Below are 18909 nucleotides of genomic sequence, written 5' to 3'. Positions count from 1 at the left end.
GGACTAAAATACAGCTTCAATAGGCAACGCATACTGTTTGGTAAATTTCTCTGGCAATTTAACAGTTTTTTGCATCTTTATTTTCTGTTCTTTGTCTGTACATTTGACAGCTTTGCTGCCTTGTTTTTTTTGTTTGTTTGTTTGTTTGTTTGTTTGTTTTCCATACGTGTGCACTTACTCTAGCTGGTTATACAATACCCGGAGGCAGTATTGCCTCTCTGATCCTCTAGTTATATTAAATGCTCATTCTCTTCAGAATTTGATGTCCTACTGTGCAGATGATGTGATAGCTACTCATCAAGTTTTCCAGATTCTGTGGCCACTCTTTCAAGAAAGGTGAGTCATTTTTATACAGCATCAAGACGAATTTCCTGCAGGTAGTTAGCAATTTTTGTTATTATTGAGCAAATTTGGTAAAGCACGTTTTATTTTGATTGAAAGGTTTCCACATCCCGTGACTTTAGCAGGGATGTTGCAGATGGGTTCATCTTACTTGCCACTGAATGCTAATTGGAACAGGTATTTGGAAACTGCAGAGGAAATATACAATAACAAGCAGTCCGAGAGGGAACGGATGTTGATAAAAATAGCAAACGATGCTTGTTCACTTTTGGAAGGAAATAGGTCAGTCAAACAGCCTGATAAGACATCTTTTATATTATATGTTTTTGTTTTGATTATCTCCATCAGCCATATTGCTCAAAAGTTATAGATTAAATGTGAGGATTCTTTTTGAAGAAATCATTACAGATATCACAGGCTTACAAATTATTTTTGTCCTGATTTTTTCCTCATATTTTTATCTTTCCTATATTTGGAATAGAATTTCAGTAATAATATGCTCTATCACAATTAGTTATCTTAGGAACTGTTAAGGAAGAAATAATTTAATATTTATTTAATATTAATTTAATAATAATGTAATAATTTAATCTTAATTTTTAAAAGATTTTCTCTACAATTAAGATACAAAGAAGACCCTTGGCTGTGGGATCTGGACTGGTCTATTCAGAATTTGAGGATAAAAAAAACACCGCTTTCTGCCAAGAAAAAAGCTAAGAGTGATAAAGTGAAGGTCAAAGGAGAATTTTTTTATTTTGATTTTGAAATTTACATCTTGATTTCATTTTTATAAGTGAAATACCAGATAGTGTAGTACAGTATCATTGGCTATGTTATTGTAATAGACTTGTGAGGATTCTTTTGTCTATAGCTACTTATTTTTGTCTTATCTTACCATCCAATATTTCATCTGCTTGCAGTCAGATTTCATCAGGGAATGAGGTTGTGACAGGTGCTATTTGGTCAGATCCCCCCCCAGGGGATGAAACTGTTCTACACTATACGTGAGAAACTAGGAGTAGAAGGTGTGAATCTAGTTAGAAAATGGGAAACAATATTATCCGAGATAGCCAAGCACAGGAACCATCTAAAATTCAACCTACAGTGCAAAGAACAAGATTTAACACCAGTTAGTATTAAACTAAGACCACTATCAATACAGAGAAGGCCAGGAGAATCATAAAAAATAAAATGCTGATCGAAAGACAGCTGCTTAGGGAACATATCAATCTCACAACACATAGGATAAACGAACTAAAAAGGGACAAGGAAAATGAGGAAAACAACATCAAAAGTTGTTGGGAGAACCATAACATCAGTGACAATGAATTATTGGATATGGTCAAAGAACACACCCATAACGAAGAAGAGAGGGTGTTCAGGAAAGGCAGACAAACTCAGATCAACAAACTTTAGAGACTACAGGGGAAAACATCACTGAAAGACAAAAAGGAATCCATTGATCTATCTGGCACACAATTAAAAAAGTGGGGCAAAGTGTTGTCAAAATATCAACTCACAGACACAGAAATAAAAGTATTAGCAAAAGGCCTCAACTATGCCATTGCCCCCAAGAAAAACTCCAACAAAAGAAATAATTAATACTACAGAGGTGATTTGCGAACAATTACACCTCCCTCCAGAGGAAGCTGATACCCCAAGGCATGAAGTTGTGAACATCATCAAGAATACCAAGCCTCCAAAGGACAACCTTGGCCATTAGGAAAGAAAAGCCCTGAAGTCACTAAAAACCAATAAAGAAATAATGACTGTACCTGCAGACAAAGGAAAGTGTGTTGTGGTAATGGACAGAGACAATTATATAGAAGAATGTAAACACCTGTTAGATGGGCACACCACATACAAAGAGATACCTGAGGATCCAACTAAAATAATGAAGGGCAGAATACAAAGGAAATTGAGGGCACTGAAGAATTAGGGATATTTAGACCAGATCATCTATAACAAAATATATCCTACATCGGATGCTACCCCGAGATTTTATGCAACACCTAAGATCCACAGACCTTATAAAAATGTGTCCTATTGTTTCTGGTATCAATCCCATTACATACAACCTTGCAAGATTCCTAGCAGATCTTCTGAAACCTTTAGTAGGAAAGAAACCAAGCCATATCAGCAACTCACAAGACCTGGTGAAAAAAGTGGAAGAGATCACTCTGGAAGAAGGGGAGGTATTAACCTTATTTAACGTAACAGCCCTATTCACCAGCGTACCAGGCAATGGCAGTAGAAAGGACCAAGAAGGATAAAACCTGGGAAAACAGAACACTGTTTCCTCCAGAGGAGTTTGGGGACCTACTAAAGCTAAAAATTGAGACAACTTACTTCCAGTACCAAGGGTGTATTTACGAACAGGTATATGGAATGGCAATAGGCTCTCCACTCTCTCCTGTCCTGGCCAACCTATTCATGGAAGAGTTTGAAGAGCAGGCATTAAGAACAGCCACCCACTGACCAAAGTTTTGGGCCAGATACGTTGATGATACAGTGGTTATAATACATAAACAACACGAGGAGGAGCTTTTCCAACATATCAATGCACAACATGATAGCATAGAAAGAGAAGATGACAACCAGACATTACCCATGCTGGACTTACAGCTTACTAGGAAGAATGATACCATCATAACAGACATTTATAGGAAACCTACTCATACAGACCCCTACCTTCAATGAACATCCCACCACCCTGTCCAACAGAAGATGGGAATTATCAAGACGCTGATGCATAGGGCAGACACACTGATAAAAGAGAAACCCAAGATAGAGATAGAGAAGGAAAAAATCAATGTGGCTTTTAGAAACTGTGGTTACCCAGAATGGGCTATAAAAGAAGGGGAAAAGAAAGGAAGAGAAAAACAACAAAGACTAGAGAAAAGGACCGAAAAAGAAAAACCCAAAGGATATGCGGTACTACCTTTTATGAAAGGGGTTAGTGAAAAGCTAAAAAGAGCATTCAGAAAAAGGAATGTAGTTTTACACCATAAGGCAGCACAGACATTAAGAGGCAACCTTGTATCCCCAAAGGACAAATTAGACCCAGGAGAACAGTGTGGAGTTGTATACCAGTGTGAGTGTCAGGTGTGTGGGGAGAAATACATTGGAGAGACAGGACGTTCCTTAACAGAAAGAATCACTGAACATCAAAAATCCATCAAAAAACGTGATAAAAAATTTGCCCTCAGCCAACACCAGGAACAGATAGGGCATTGTATAACATCAATAACCGTAGAAGACATAAAAATCTTGATAAGAGAGCCACGAGATCTACACCGAAAAGTTCTTGAAGCAATTAACATCTGCTTACATGGGGCCAAGTTGAATTGGAATGATGGGACTGAGCTACCCAACCTCTACCTACCACTCCTAAGGAAGGGGCAGGCAAGAGGGGGGGATCTGACCAAATAGCACACCAGAGGGGGTGACAGGTTGTCATACCTGTCACAACCTCATTCCCTGATGAAGTCTGACTGCAAGCAGATGAAATATTGGGTGGTAAGATCAGACAAATATAAGTATAGACAAAAGAATCCTCAAGAAATACCGGATGTTTTTAGTTTATTGTACCACCAGCGTTGGCGCTGGCGGTACATATGGTTTTAGTCCAGTCTGGATAGTTCCACTAGCTCTGCTGCCATGTTACCGTTACCCCTTCTCCTCCTAGACTACAAAGGCCTGCGTACCCAGCTCTTGGACTTAAGTCACCTATAATCTCAACTCGCTCCACAAAAAAATTGGGCTTCATCGGTTCTGGGGTCTTGGTGTAGCGCTCATTTCAGATTTCAAATATGCTCTTGGATTTGACCTTTGACCTTTATTTCAAGGTGAAAAGGGCCAAAATTTTCAAAAAAAAATTTTTTTTTTTTTTACAAAAAAAATTATTTGCATTATAATTCAGAAAATACACAGTCTCAACCTATAATATTATTGGCAGGTGTTACCCTTCAGGTCATCTTTCATCTCCTTGAGTTTGGGGTCAATCAGTGCATTTTCACGGGAGTAGCGGCCATAAGATACCAAAACTAAAATCTCTCTCTTATTCAGGAAGCGTAAATGCTCGAGCCCTTGTTTTTTTGCATTTTGTAGAGCATGTCAAGGCCAACACTGGAAGTGGTCTCTGTTTTTTGTTTTCCATATGGTTTTCGAGTTATGCTGTATCAAAAAGTACATTGTGGTAATGAAAGTAAAATGTGCAATACTGTAATATGCATAAAATTTTGAACTTCTGGAAAAGATAACATAAGGCTTGGAGAAGCAGAAATTTGACATGAAATTTGAACATGTAATTTGAATAGGAAGTCATGTACTGGCAATTTAACGGTGACCGTATAATTGACCTTTGACCTACTTTTTACCATGAATTGAACTTTGCAACATTTAAGTCCCTTATATTTCCAAAACTGGCAGAGATAAGCCCATAGTCACTATTGAAGTTGAATAGGAAGTTATGTACTGGCAATCTGGGACCTTCAAATTGACCTTTGACCTATTTTTCACCATGAACTGAATGTTGCAAGTTTTTTATAAAAAATTATCATGAAATACATATACGGTCGTGGGGGTCACTCGTACTATCTTGTGTATCATTTTGTACAACGGAGTCAACAATGCATACATTATGTTTCGGCCTCTGCATTGGGAAAACTTTATCAAAGGTATTAATGAAATACAAAATGTATCGAGTGACTGCCAATGGCCATAACAATGTATTATTAAAAAACTCTGCTTGTTAAATGAACAAAAATTGTTTTATTTAATATGTACAAGAGAATAAAATGCTTGTATCTTCAAAACTTGCATAGATATGGCCATAGCTACTATTGAATTTGAATAGGAAGTCATATACTAACAATCTGTCACCCTAAAATTGACCTTTGACCTACTTTTCACTATGTATTAAACTTTGCAACTTTTTGGTCCCTTTTATCTTCAAAACTGACAGAGACACACCTATGGTCACTATTGAACTTGAATAGGAAGTCATATGCTGACAATCTGTGACCTTCATACGTCCATAGTTACTATTGAACTGAAATGTGAAATAACTTCAAAAATTAGAAGAGATACACCCTATAAAACTTGACTAGGAAGTCATATACTGGCAATCTAACTGTGACCTGATGATGTTTGACCTACTTTTCATCATGAACTGAGCTTTGCAAGGGTTTTGCCCCTTATATCTCCAAAACTGGCAGGGATGGGCCCATAGGTACTATTTTACTTGAAATAGGAAGTCATATACTGACGATCTGTGACCTTGAAATTGATCTTTGACTTACTTTTGAACATAACTTTGCAACTTCCTATCTCTGATATCTCCAAAACTGAGAGAGTTATATCCACAGTTGCTAGCGAACTTAAATAGGAAAATATAAACTGGCAATCTGTGACCTTAAAATTGACCTTTGACCTACTAGCAGAGATATGCCCATAGTTACTATTGAACTTGAATAGGAAGTCATATACTGGTAATCTAACTGTGATCTTAAATTTGACTTTTGACCTTCTTGAATAGCACTTCACAAATTTGGATTGAAACTTTTACTCTTCCCCATGATTTTGTTTTAAATTGTAATTTTCAACAAAAATATCTAGAACTCTAGTTTATTACTGCATCAAAATTGGCAAAATCACCTATTTTCTGCATCTTTATTTTCTGTTTTTTGTCTGTACATTTGACAGCTTTGCTGCCTTGTTTTTGGTTTTCAATACTAATATTACTCCAGCTGGTGGTACAATATCCGGAAGCGGTATCGCCTCTCTGATCCTCTAGTTTTATAAATAGTATTTTTATGTACAGACACGTGTCTGTACATATAGCCATCATCTTCGTCTGTCGATGCGTCATCGCTGTCATTGGCCTCGTTGCCGTGCACTTTTACCGATAACAGGATAAGTGGAAAACCGTTTTTTGTTTTGGTTTGAAACTTACAGAATCAATAATATTCATAATACGCAGGTCAAGTTTTTGAAAATCAGCATTTTTTTGGGAAGTTATGCTGTTTTTTCACTTTTTTCCGCATATGTGCAGCACCGTTAACATGATAAATGGAAAACCATTTTACCTTTTGGCTTGAAACTTACAAAACTGATGAATATTCATAATATGCAGGTCAAGTTCGAAAATCAGCATGATCGGGCCATTTTTAGGGAAGTTATGCTGTTTTTTTACTTTTTTTCAGCATATATGCAGCACCGGTTGTTGCCTTGACAGTACCGTTTACAACTCAGAAACTGCCTTGGAGTATATAATGAGTTTTTACTGCATAAATAAATGTGAACAGAAATTAAGTTGATTTGAAATGAGTAAAACTGAAACTGATAAAAACTAATGAAAACGTAAAACTATACGATCCCGGAGACCCGTGTTGCTGAAAATGTAAGGGCGGGATCTCAACTTTATACCTTTGTGTCATGTGACACGAACACATCTCACTGACTACTCTCACTTGTCACTAATACATGTGTTGCAGTTACATGGCTCCCCAAAAAATAACTAATTTTTTTATATTAATATTACTTAAACATACATTATATTTGTGGCGTTTTAAATCACAAATTGAATTGACAAGCACTAATTACCTTACATCATGGATTCCATTTACTTATCACCTATGATCTTATATACCATAGATAACATTACCGTTAACCGTATTTGTAACCGTATATAAGTAATAATGAACCATAAATATAATTAATAAACTGTTTATAAAGTAGATAAACCATAAATATAATTAATAAACCATATACTGTATGATATCATTGACATACAATAACATTAAATGACCTTTGACCGTTAGGATACCATATAAATAACATTATAAATTCTTTACAACTTCTTCATTCTTTAATCAAGCATTTACCCTTTAATCATGTGCTCCTACATTATTTTCTAGAGAAGACGCCACAACTGTTTACTGAACTATTATCTGAAAAGTTCTAAATGATTATATGAATAAAGATACATACTTTAACAAAAAACAAACAACAAGTATAGATAACCAATAAAGTATGTACAGTGTGTCCTTAAGATATAGCAATTACAATTTATTCATGCATTACATCCATATAAAATGATGAAATGATGTTTTGTAACAACTGAATTCCATAACTACTATACCATCAAACTTTTAAATTATGAATTCAGCAAAATGTCATATGTTTATGATAACAATTGGCTGTTAGGGATTAAACCCTGTAATAAATCATTAATTATTATCAGGTACTAAAAGTACCAACTTCTGAATTGGCCTTTCCAAAAACACAACTGGATCTAACCTTCGACCAGCAGAATCTAATGCATGAGTACTCATTGCTACCTTTTCTTTTCTGACATGCTCATCATCACTGGGATAAACACATTCAACTCTTGCTAATGACCAAAAATTTCTTGGTAAATTCTCATCTTTAATCAAAACAATATCTCCAACACAGAAATTTCGTCTAGGCCTTAACCATTTTTGTCTCACTTGTAAGATTTGCAAATACTCTTTGCGCCATCTAAACCAAAACTGATTGCAATGCGTTTATGAAGGAGTCTGTTGTCAGCGCGGTTGCCACCTCAATGTGAATTGCCCGTGATACAAGACATGTGAACAGCACACCATAACGTTTGACCTCCTTTAATCCTTCCTTCACGGTGAATGGACCAAAACGGTCAACGCCGACATATGTGAACGGAGGGCTTTCTGTCAGGCGATCTGCAGGTAAATTTGCTGTCCTCTGCTCTCCCACTGAACCTCTTGTCTTTTTACATGCAACGCAGTTGGATATCAGTTTCGACGCGGCTGAGCTAGCTGAAATGATCCATATACCAGTTGACCTGAGGTAGTTAACTGTCATTCCTCTGCCTTGATCACCGCATGATCGGTGCGCATGCTGTAAACATGGTGATGTAATATGATGAGATTTGGGTAATATAATAGGACGACGAATGTCTTAAGCAGCATAGGGTGACATGCGTATTCGTCCTCCAACCCTCAGAAGTCCTTCCTTATCAAAGAAAGGGTTGAGCTTTCTCAGAGACTGTTCCTTATCCCCATTCGGGAATGCCTCGGCCTGCACGTGTTTGAAAATTTCATATGTGCTCCTTTTATAACGTCAACAGTGATCGGCGAGTGTGCCTTCTGACCCTTTGGACGCAAAATTTGGCGATAGCGTAGGCAGAAAAACGTTCAAGTCGATCCAGAATTGACAAGTGGGATGACGTAGACAACGTTGTTACTGCTTGCCTCACTTCTGTGTCTTCTTGGAGAAGAGAAAAATCATTTTGTTCCGTAGAAGCCATGGTAGTTTCCCATAAAAATGAAGGCCCGTGAAACCAATGCTCATGATTAGCTAGATCGATGGCAGATAAACCTCACGAGGCAACATCAGCTGGGTTGGTCTCTGATGAAACGTACGACCACTGGTTTGGCTCGGTGAAGTCCCTAATCACTTGTACTCTGTTGGCTACGTAAGTGTGGAATCGGCGTGCCTCGTTATTGATGTACCCGAGTACTATCCGACTATCTGTCCGAAGTATTCAGTCAGGTTCTCAAATTCCAGCTCAGAGCATAGGAGAGACGCTACTTACACAGATACGGTGGATGCTGTCAGCTCAAGTCTCGGAATGGAAACGGCCTTAAGCTGTGCTACCCTGCTTTTACCCATGAGTAAACAACAGTGTATTTGTCCTTTTTCGTTCACGAGCCATACATACGAACACTGTCCGTAGCCTCCTGCGCTGGGGTCACAGAAATGGTTCATTTCAGCAATCGACACTGAACCAAATTCATGCGGCTTGTAACAGCGTTTCAAACCAATATATTCCAATGAGCTAAGACGAAGCCTCTATTGCTTCCACCCTGATCGAAGGTTGTCGGGTATGGGGTTGTCCCAGTCCAAATTCTCAGCACAGAGTTCTGTAGAATGCGCTTGCCGACCATGACAACTGGAGCGACAAATCCAAGCGGGTCAAAGATCGAGCTGATCATAGACAATACGCCACGTTGAGTAAATAGCCTATCCTTGAGTAGTATTCGGAACTGAAGCTGGTCAACACACCATTGAACACCAAGGGCTCTCTCGGGTAAGTACTTGTCTGCATTCATGTCAATGACATCACAGTCGTGGGCTCGATCACCAAGTGGAACTGATTGGATGACTGCAATAGAGTTCAAGATGCCAAGACGAATGCCTAGCTTATCATAGAGCTGTCTGGATCGGCGTAGAAGTTCTATGGCATCTGATGCAGTAGCATTCGACTTCAATCCATTGCATTTTTATTTTCTGGTTTTTGTCTGTACATTTGACAGCTTTGCTGCCTTGATTTCTGTATATGATGAACTTACTGCTCATTATTTTAAATGAAAAACATATAAATGTGGAAGAAGAATTGAGAACATGAGGTAAGTAAAAACTTGAAGAAAGATCAATTATTTTACAGTAATACATTTTTTATATGAAATTTATGGAATGCATTTTCTTTGTGCTGTAAACATCACTCTATACATTTACCTTTTTTCAGACAGAGGAGACAACAGTTGACATAGTTAGTAAGGTTCTGTCTACAAAAAATCTGTTGTACAAAGTCTCTGCACACATGCCTGGCTACCCATTGTGGTTCAAGAAGTTTTGTCCGAAATTAGGTGAAGTACCTTGGTCCTATGGTCCAACACTTATCACCATGCGGAAGAATGACACGCCAAAATTGATGCGTATGACATGGAAAGGCTTTCCTGTCCATTTTGATGATAATCTGGGATGGGGATACCTTGTTCCTGGACGGATGGATAATCTTGATGTCCTACAGGGCGAGGATGAGCCCAAGTTTCCTTTAAAGTGAGTTTCTTCTTGATATGACAGAAGTATTCCTCAATATGGGTTGCCTTTTAAATTAAATGTTTTAGATTGTAATGTCAGAGCTTGAATTAAAAATGACAATCCTTGTAGGCTTCGTATTCCTTTTTATGTACAGACACAGATGTGTCTGTACATATTGCCATCACCTGCGTCTGTCGTCGCCGTCGTCGCCTTGCACTTTCAGCATAAACACGATAAGTGGGAGACAGTTTTACTTTTTGGCTTTATATTTACAGTGCTGATGAATATTCATAAAACGCAGGTCAAGTTCAAAAATCAGCATGATCGGGCGATTATTGTAGAAGTTATGCTGTTTTTTCACTTTTCAGCATATATACAACACTGTAAACACATTTCAAGGAAAACCGAAGGCTGTTGTCATGAAACTCACAGGAGTAATCAATCTTACTAAAACGCAGGTCAAGTTCAAAAATCTGCATTTCACATTTCCTCAGATTCAATTCTTAGGCATGTTAACAGTCTCATTATTAGTACCACCAGTGTACATGCTGGCGGTACTCATGGTTTTAGTCCCAACCCGTCTCGTACAGCTCCGCCGGCTCCGCAGTCGGGGGGCCGGAAACAAGTCACCGTTACCGCTTCTCCTCCTAGACCGCCAGCACCTGTGTCCCCATCTCTTGGATTTAGGTCACATATAATCTCAACTTGAACAACCTGGTTTTTTTTGTCTCTGTCGGTGCATTGGCCTGGGCGTGACACTTGTTGAAATGCACCCTTGTCAAAATTTTTGAAAATTCAAGGCTAAATATCTCCCAAACCAAAGGAATTATGGGAAAAATTACTACAGAAGTCTGACCGAAAGTCATATGTGGAGATTCCAAATATGCCCTTGGATTTGACTTTTGACCTTTTTTCAAGGTCAAACAAGCCAAAACTTTCTAAAAATGGGAATTTTCTGTAAAAAAGTATTAGTTTGTGCTATTTTTTGGAAACTACACAGATCTAAGCTCTCCTGTTATAGTGAGGGGTTACAATTGGGGACTCCTTTCATCTTTGGGAGTTTGGGGTCAATCGGTGCATTTTTACGGGAGAAGCAGCCATTAGATACCGAAACTGAAAACTTGCTTTTATTCTGGAATGGTAAATGCCAGAAACCTTTTGTTCATCGCATTTTGTAGAACTTATCAAGTGCAATACTGGAGGTGGTATCCATTTTTTTGCTTTCGATATGGTTTAGGCATTGCGCTATATATCAAAAATTACAACATTGCAATATTTAGTGGGGAAAATGTTAAATATTCCAAAATTAGCAGAGATATGCCCATAGTTACTATTGAACTTGAATAGGTAGTCATATACTGGTAATCTAACTGTGACTTTGAAATTGACCTTTGACCTTCTTTTCATGATGAACTGCACTTTGAAGTTTTCTGATCTTTATATCTCCAAAACTGGCAAAGATACGCCCACAGTTACTATTGAACTTGAAAAGGAAGTTATATACAAGTAATCTAACTGTGACATTTAAATTGACCTTTGCCCTACTTTTCATCATGAACTGAACTTTGCAAATTTTCCAGCCCTTATATCTCCAAAACTGGCAGAGATACACCAATAGTTACTGTTAAACTTGAAAAGGAAGTCATATACTGGCATTCTTATTGTGACCTTGAAATTGACCTTTGACCTACTTTTCAACATGAACTGAACTTTGCAAATTTTCTATCCCTTATATCTCGAAAACTGGCAGAGATAGGTCCAAAGTTACTATTGAACTTGAATAGGAAGTCATATATTGGCAATCTTACTGTGACCTTGAAATTTACCTTTGACCTACCATGTATGATGAACTGCACTTTGCATGTTTCCTGGTCTTCATATCTCCAACATTGGCAAAGAAATGCCCATAGCTACTATTGAACTTATATAGGAAGTCATATACTGTGACCTTGAAATTGACCTTTGACCTACTTTTTTACCACAAACTGAACTCTGCATATTTTCTTGCCCTTCATATCTTCAAAACTAGCAGAGATATGCCCAGTGTTGTCCCTAGGTTTTCTCTTTTGTCAGCATACCGGTATATGCAATCCTGATAATGCATTTCAAGGAAAACCAATAGGCCTATTGTCTAGAAAATCACAGGAGTGATCAGTGTTAGATACCGTAGGTTCTAGATTCCGGTTTTGCCAGCTCGATCTTGATTTCATATATAACCCATATCAACAATACCGGCTCTAGTGAACGGCAGCCATGTTACCCTTCCGTCAATCAAATAGAACTGCTCGAAAGTGAATTTGCAGTTGAATGTCATCAGACCAAAATGAAACGTAAAACAGATTTAATTCTGCTTTTTAAACTTTTATTTACTGTATTTAAGATGAAAAATGAAAATCTAAATAATATTCTTCAAAAGAAAAGATATATCCAATGTTTTGTATTTTTTGCTTATCAAAGAATATTTAGTCCTGAGATATACACGTGCACAATACACGTGCTTGCCATGTGCCAAATTTGACAGCTACACTGTATGCCCGATACCACTGTAAGGGCTGCGCAATGGCTACACCAAAATCAGTTTTTAAAGCAGAATGTTGCTTGTATTGTGGCACTGACCTTTGACTGCATAATATTTTCAATTCAAACTTGTAAGTCTGCGTCAGGCACTAAAAATGCTTATTGTCTCGTCTGCATGAGATAACTTCAGCGCAAGGCGGGAAAGGCAGCTCCAGGCGGCTAAACCTGTGACGTACGAGACTTATGACTTCCAAATATGGATCCAGGCGGACACAGCTGTGACGTGTGACTTCCAAATATGGAAGCGCCCCAGGCAAAATTTTGAAGAAGAACGCCCTCAGATTGTCGCTGTTCGTCAGAGCTAGTTAAAGCGACTCCATCATGAGGTATATTTAAGAAGCTATCTTTTACGTTGCTCAGACACGCAGGGTAGTGTTAGGAAAATACAGGTCAATTTGAACATCTCCTTGATTGGACCATTTTACAGTAATGTGCCATGAATTGCGAACAGTAGAAAATAATTAAATTTGGGAAAAGATCGTTCTGGCCGAAATTCATGAAATGGAGGTGCTCAGAACTTCCGAAAGTTCGAATTTCATGGAATTCTGTCAATTTTGACCGGAAGTTGTCTGTTCGTCGCTAGGCTTTCTGTTATCTTCTCCCGACGATCTATTTAGAGTTACCATAATGTATGATGTGTGAGTGTCGGTAATTGCGATTGCACCCGATCACTGTGTATGGCCCATAGATAGAGCGGTACTGTTGTCTAGGGCCGCAAAAAAGCATCGTTATCAGTAGTGTCGTTTTTCAAAAGCGATTCTGGCAGCCAGAAACTAGTGTTGTTTTTCAAAAACGATCCTGGCGCTCAGAACGGGAGTGGACGGAGGGAGAGACGGCCGACGATTAGCGTCTGCCATGGCCAGATTACCTTTACTATGGAAGCTTAGTGTTACCGTGCTCCTTTCCGTGCACTGAAACCGAGACGACAGCCGATCAGTGTCTATGGCGCACGTGCATGTAGCCTTCATCTGCGATAAGTGTCTTCCACGACCAGGTTCGTTGCCTTTACCGTTAAAGTCGGGCGGAGCTTTACGCGCGAATATGTCCTCATCTCGCCGTTCGTGGGTCGGTGTCTCCGACGCATACGTAGCCTTCCCTGCAGAAGCCGGCCCCGGCACTACGGCCTCTCCTCTGTGCGGGGAGGCCACTACGACCGCAGATCAGTATGTGCGGCGCACAGGTAGCCTTCGCCACGGCAGCCAAACTGTGTATTATGGTCTCTCTCCGTCGTGCGCTGCGACCAAGATGACCACTGATTGTTGTCTGCGATCAAATATACTAGGTTTGGGGGGGGGGGGTGCAGGGCCGTTTTTTTTTTTTTTTTTTTCGCTCAGGCAACCCAATCTTGACCAGCAGCAGCAACTGATTTCCTGGCGCATAGTTGCGCAAATGTACGCATTTGAAAAGCGTGTACATTTTGTCATTGAAACCATCTTCAAACAAACGCGAGAGATATATAATCTAGAGTAAACCGAAAAGGCAGTTTTTATATTCTTTCAAGGGACTGGAAGATCATCAATGGGAGATAGTGAGCGATCTGAGCGCGACAATAAGCCAATTTCCACACTAGTTCAAGGGACTTCGTTACTATATTCGTCAGCAAGAGATCGTCAGCGATCCGAGCAAGCATAGAAGCTTGGACTTTTTGTCCATGCTAGAAGGCAATTTTCATGTAGTCAGCAGGATATGGTTTGCTGGTTTGCGACTGGGGCGTAACCAGGCATACGCACGGACACTGTGCATATATAATTTTTTGGCCAACCATGATATTATTCTCTATAAATCTAGTGTACTTTTCAAGGAATATTATAATTATCGAAAATCCCCTTCGATTATAAGTTAACGTCACCTGAATGTACAAATTCTCTGTATAATTTATGTATGCACCATTGTTCTGACACCCTTCTCGTTTGCTTTCACAGAACTGAGGTAAACAATACTAGTTACCATCTGAAGTCCGATCTTAATCGTCCATCTAGCTGGAACTTGCTTTACCTCTAATGTCAAGGGTAAAGTGCCCTTCAGCTCACAGGTAGCTTTTGTCTTGAGTGTATCGAACGAGATATTTATCTCAGATAAAAATCTACCTGTGTGTTATTTTCAAAGAGCTTCTCCAGCAGACCTGGGGGCACTAGATAAATCTGATCATCGGGCTAAACAAGGAGCCAGAGAAACAAAGGAAGATTGATTTTTCCTGCAAAGCTTCAAAGAATTTTGACACGGACTTGATCCAGCTTAACCCTCCAAACTAACGGTGTGGCATGGGCAATTTTTACAAAATTTACAAACAATTAAACTTAGATATATTACAATTTTATCCTTTAATATAATTTTGGGAGGCATGCACCCGCATGTAAGCTGGGTGATGTCAGTAAGCCCCTAGTTAAATAAATATACCCTTATGAGCAAGGCTTTTCCCAGCGAACCGTCCAGCCGCCATTTGGACGGCCGCTGTCATCACCGGACGGCCTATATTTTCAAAAACGGCTAGACGGCTTACGACTTTTTTTTAATGACGTCTTTGCTTGTCGGGACAGCCGTGGACGTTGAAAGAAATTTTCTTAGAGTAATTTGACGTACCTAGCTTTTATGATGCGTCACAGATGAATGGTACTACTTTGTAGTGTACGCTGATATTCAGTCACGACGAAACTACTTCCTAAAGCTTACAAAACACAAAATGTTTCTATGAACTTTAAGATACACATTCCACGCCGTATGCAGCAGTGACAAGAGTGACCTTCATGCGGTACAGCACACTAAGCAAACTACAGGCCAATTTGTGAAAGGGGACACCTTCCGGACCTTCATACGCACGGCAACTGACAAAGCTGATTGACAAAAAGGAAAATTTCAAATTTTCAGCGAGAGATCGTTCGCAATCTGAGAGAGACCAGGAGGCAATTTTCATATTTGTTAAAGAGACTTCGTAAGCCAAAGGGCGAGACGAGAAAGCAATTTTCGTATTGTCAGCATCGCAATCCGAGTGAAACGAGAAAGCTCGTACTCGTTCAGTGGCTTTCGATTGCGGAAGATCGTCAGCCGGAGATCGTTCTCGATTGTTTTTAACCCTCCATCCCTGCCCATTGGAATTTATAATTTTTAAAAGTATTTTTCATTTTATTTGTACATTTCAAGGGACTTCATTAGCGGAAGATCGTCAGCGGGAGATCGTGAATGATCTGAGCGAGACAAGAAAGCAATAATGGTAATCTTTATTGCAGCTCTTAATATTGCTCTTTTGTTCTGTTACTGAAGTCTCTACTGTTAACAATGCTATTGTGCGCCTCAGCAAAACTACTGATCACTATCTCACACCGAATACTGCGGTAAAGAAACAACAGCCCGACAGTACAACTCTTAATAGATTCTCCTGTTATCTGAATGAATGGATATGACGATGTTGTTTAGCGTCCTAAACTAACTGTACCGATCGTTATCTTGCACCTTGGGCCGCACATGTAGTACTCAGGTAAAGGTACGCTAGGGCAACATTGCCGACTGTTAGATCTTTATAAGTGCGAGAATAGCCCGGTGGCCGATTTTAAGGTGTACGAAATTCATGAAATGAAGATCGCGCAAAATTGCTTACTGGCCGAAATTCATGGTCCAGAAAAAACTCCAGACGGCCGATTTTAAGATCGTTCGAAATTCAAGAGCCGTTCGAAATTCATGGCACTTTACCGTAACTGTTATGTTTTTATCGATTTTTTTTTTTTTTTTGCATATTTTGAGAACTCTTGTTTATTGCATTTTATAGAGCTTGTCAAGCACAAGACTGGTGGTGGTGTCCAATTTTTTTTTTTTTTTTTTTTTTTTTTTTTTTTTTTTTTTTTTTTTGGGGGGGGGGTACATACGAATGCGCTTACTCCAGCTGGTGGTACAATATCCAGAGGCGATATCGCCTCTCAGATCCTCTAGTTTAACTAAGAAGATACATAAAAGTGTTTGTTTGACATTTCCTGCATCTTTACAACATTGTTAGTTGATTATGTAAAAATGATGGTAAACTTGTTATCGTGTATTGTGTAATAGAGTTTCTAAAATGGAAATAAACTCGTAATATTACAGTTTGTCAGATTCAATCTTTCACTATGTTCAGAATCTCAGAATGGAGGAAATTGGACATTTAACACTGTTGTATTGATATTTTTCCCTTCTCATCAATTTTCTTAGTTGGTTATATAAAAATGGCAGTAAACTGTTAATTTTGTTTTATGTTAAAAAATTGTTAAAAATGGAAAAACAATTTCAGAACAGTGCTGTCTTGTTTACATTTTGGCATTTTTGAGATGTGACTTTGAAGTTCCATGAGCCTGCAGACCTTTGCTTGTCACATTTTCTGAATATCCATGATACTTATATTTTATGATTAAAAATTGATGGTCGTTATGCTGTTAAGCATTATGTAATATTGCATCAAAATTTGAAGAAACCCCTATTTTGGGCACTGCTCCCATGATGACCATTTAAGGAAAATCATGTCACTTACTGTTCTCAAACTTACAGGAAAGAAACATGGGTCTAAAATACAGCTTCAGTAGGCAATGCAGTCTGTTTGGTAATTTTTTTCTGGCAGTTAAACAGTTTTTTGTGAAAATTTAATTTTTCACATATTGGCATTTTCAAGGTGTGACTTTGAAGTTCCACGAGCCTGCAGACCTTTTATAGTCACTTTTTCTGAATGTTCATGTTACTAATATTCTATTATTAAAAATTGATGGTCATTATGCTGTTAAACATTATGTATTATTGCATCAAAATTTGAAGAAACCCCTATTTTGGGTGCTGCTCCCATGATGACCATTTCAGAAAAACCATGTCACTTACTGTTTTCAAACTTACAGGAAAGAAACATGGGGCTAAAATACAGCTTCAGTAGGCAATGCAGTCTGTTTGGTAATTTTTTCTGGCAGTTAAACAGTTTTTTGTGAAAATTTAATTTTTCACATATTGGCATTTTCAAGGTGTGACTTTGAAGTTCCATGAGCCTGCAGACCTTTGCTAGTCACGTTTTCTGAATGTTCATGTGACTAATATTCCATTATTAAAAATTGATGGTCATTATGCTGTTAAACATTATGTAATATTGCATCAAAATTTGAAGAAACCCCTATTTTGGGCACTGTTCTCATGATGACCATTTAGCAAAAATCATGTCAATTACTGTTCTCAAACTTACAGGAAAGAAACATGGGTCTAAAATACAGCTTCACATACAGCTCATATTAGAAAACCAGCTCTATTGGATTATCATTTTTATTAAATTTATGCATTTTTTTGTGAAATTTTCATTTTTCTCATTCTGGCACTTTCTAAGTATAAACTTGAATTCTGATGGGCCTGAAGCCTTATGCTTTTACTTTCATCAGTGTTACCTGTTGTGCATAATTAAAATTTGATGTTGACTGTGCAGTTAAACATAATGTATTATTGCATCAGAATTGGCAGTCTCCTGTATTTGTGCATTATGGTTTTCTGCTTTTCTTAAGGTGTGACTTATGAGCCTGAAGACCTTTGATAGTCAAATTTGTGTGGTCAGTCCGTAAATTCCCCTTGGGTATTCACTGGGCTAATTTCAGTGCTATAAACTCATTTGCCTAATTAAGGGGCCATTAAATGAGATTTAATAAAGCACACTTGTTGATATTTCCCTGTAAACTTCCAAAGGTTAAGCTCTCTGCTAGATAACATAGTGTCCATAATAAGGAAGCATGGATAGCAGCTTCATTGGAATTATATTTTTGTTGTTTTCTTTTTAATTTTTTCTCCAACACTGGCATTTTTAAGATGTGATTTTTAACTCCCATTCACCTGAGGCTCTAACATTTTCAGTATTTCCACATAAGCAGTTGTATTGGTATTTATGTCTTTAAACACGCTGTAATATTATTTTATGCACTGTCATCATTTTTCATATATTGAGACTTTCATCATGTGAATTTTAACTCTCATGGTCCTGAAACTGTAATCTTATTGAAGGGGTGGATTGAGACCATCTTCTGGGTCTCCTGGAAGTCAGTCAGATTTTAAAGTTTATATTAACGGGTTTCTGTTGGAAGACCATCAAAATGGAGGATAGATCAACAAAGATACTTTGGTATACTGTCAGAAAATACCTCTGGATCTGCTCCTGTTATTGACCATGTTACCTCTTTTGCA

The 18909-nt window shown here is 38.3% G+C and overlaps 1 protein-coding gene across 7 annotated transcripts in view; it reads left to right on the top strand.

Annotated features, from left to right (window-relative positions):
• Nucleotides 1-18909, top strand: part of LOC106162019 (DNA polymerase subunit gamma-1) — an 89919-nt gene that overhangs the window by 21194 nt on the left and 49816 nt on the right. For 6 of the 7 annotated variants that reach the window (XM_087003169.1, XM_087003143.1, XM_087003158.1 and 3 more), the window contains exons 6-9: nucleotides 257-336; nucleotides 442-624; nucleotides 967-1075; nucleotides 9875-10188. In XM_087003169.1, the coding sequence (XP_086859295.1) occupies nucleotides 257-336; nucleotides 442-624; nucleotides 967-1075; nucleotides 9875-10188 (686 nt within the window). The remainder of the gene's footprint in view (nucleotides 1-256; nucleotides 337-441; nucleotides 625-966; nucleotides 1076-9874; nucleotides 10189-18909) is intronic. The other variant, XM_087003164.1, reaches the window with a different exon arrangement.

Source organism: Lingula anatina, chromosome 1 (assembly GCF_051362555.1).
Source record: "Lingula anatina isolate TDL-2025a chromosome 1, LinAna3.0, whole genome shotgun sequence".
Taxonomy (NCBI): Eukaryota; Metazoa; Brachiopoda; class Lingulata; order Lingulida; family Lingulidae; genus Lingula; species Lingula anatina.
Note: the sequence above shows the minus strand (reverse complement) of the source record. Positions and strands in the feature narration are given on the sequence as shown.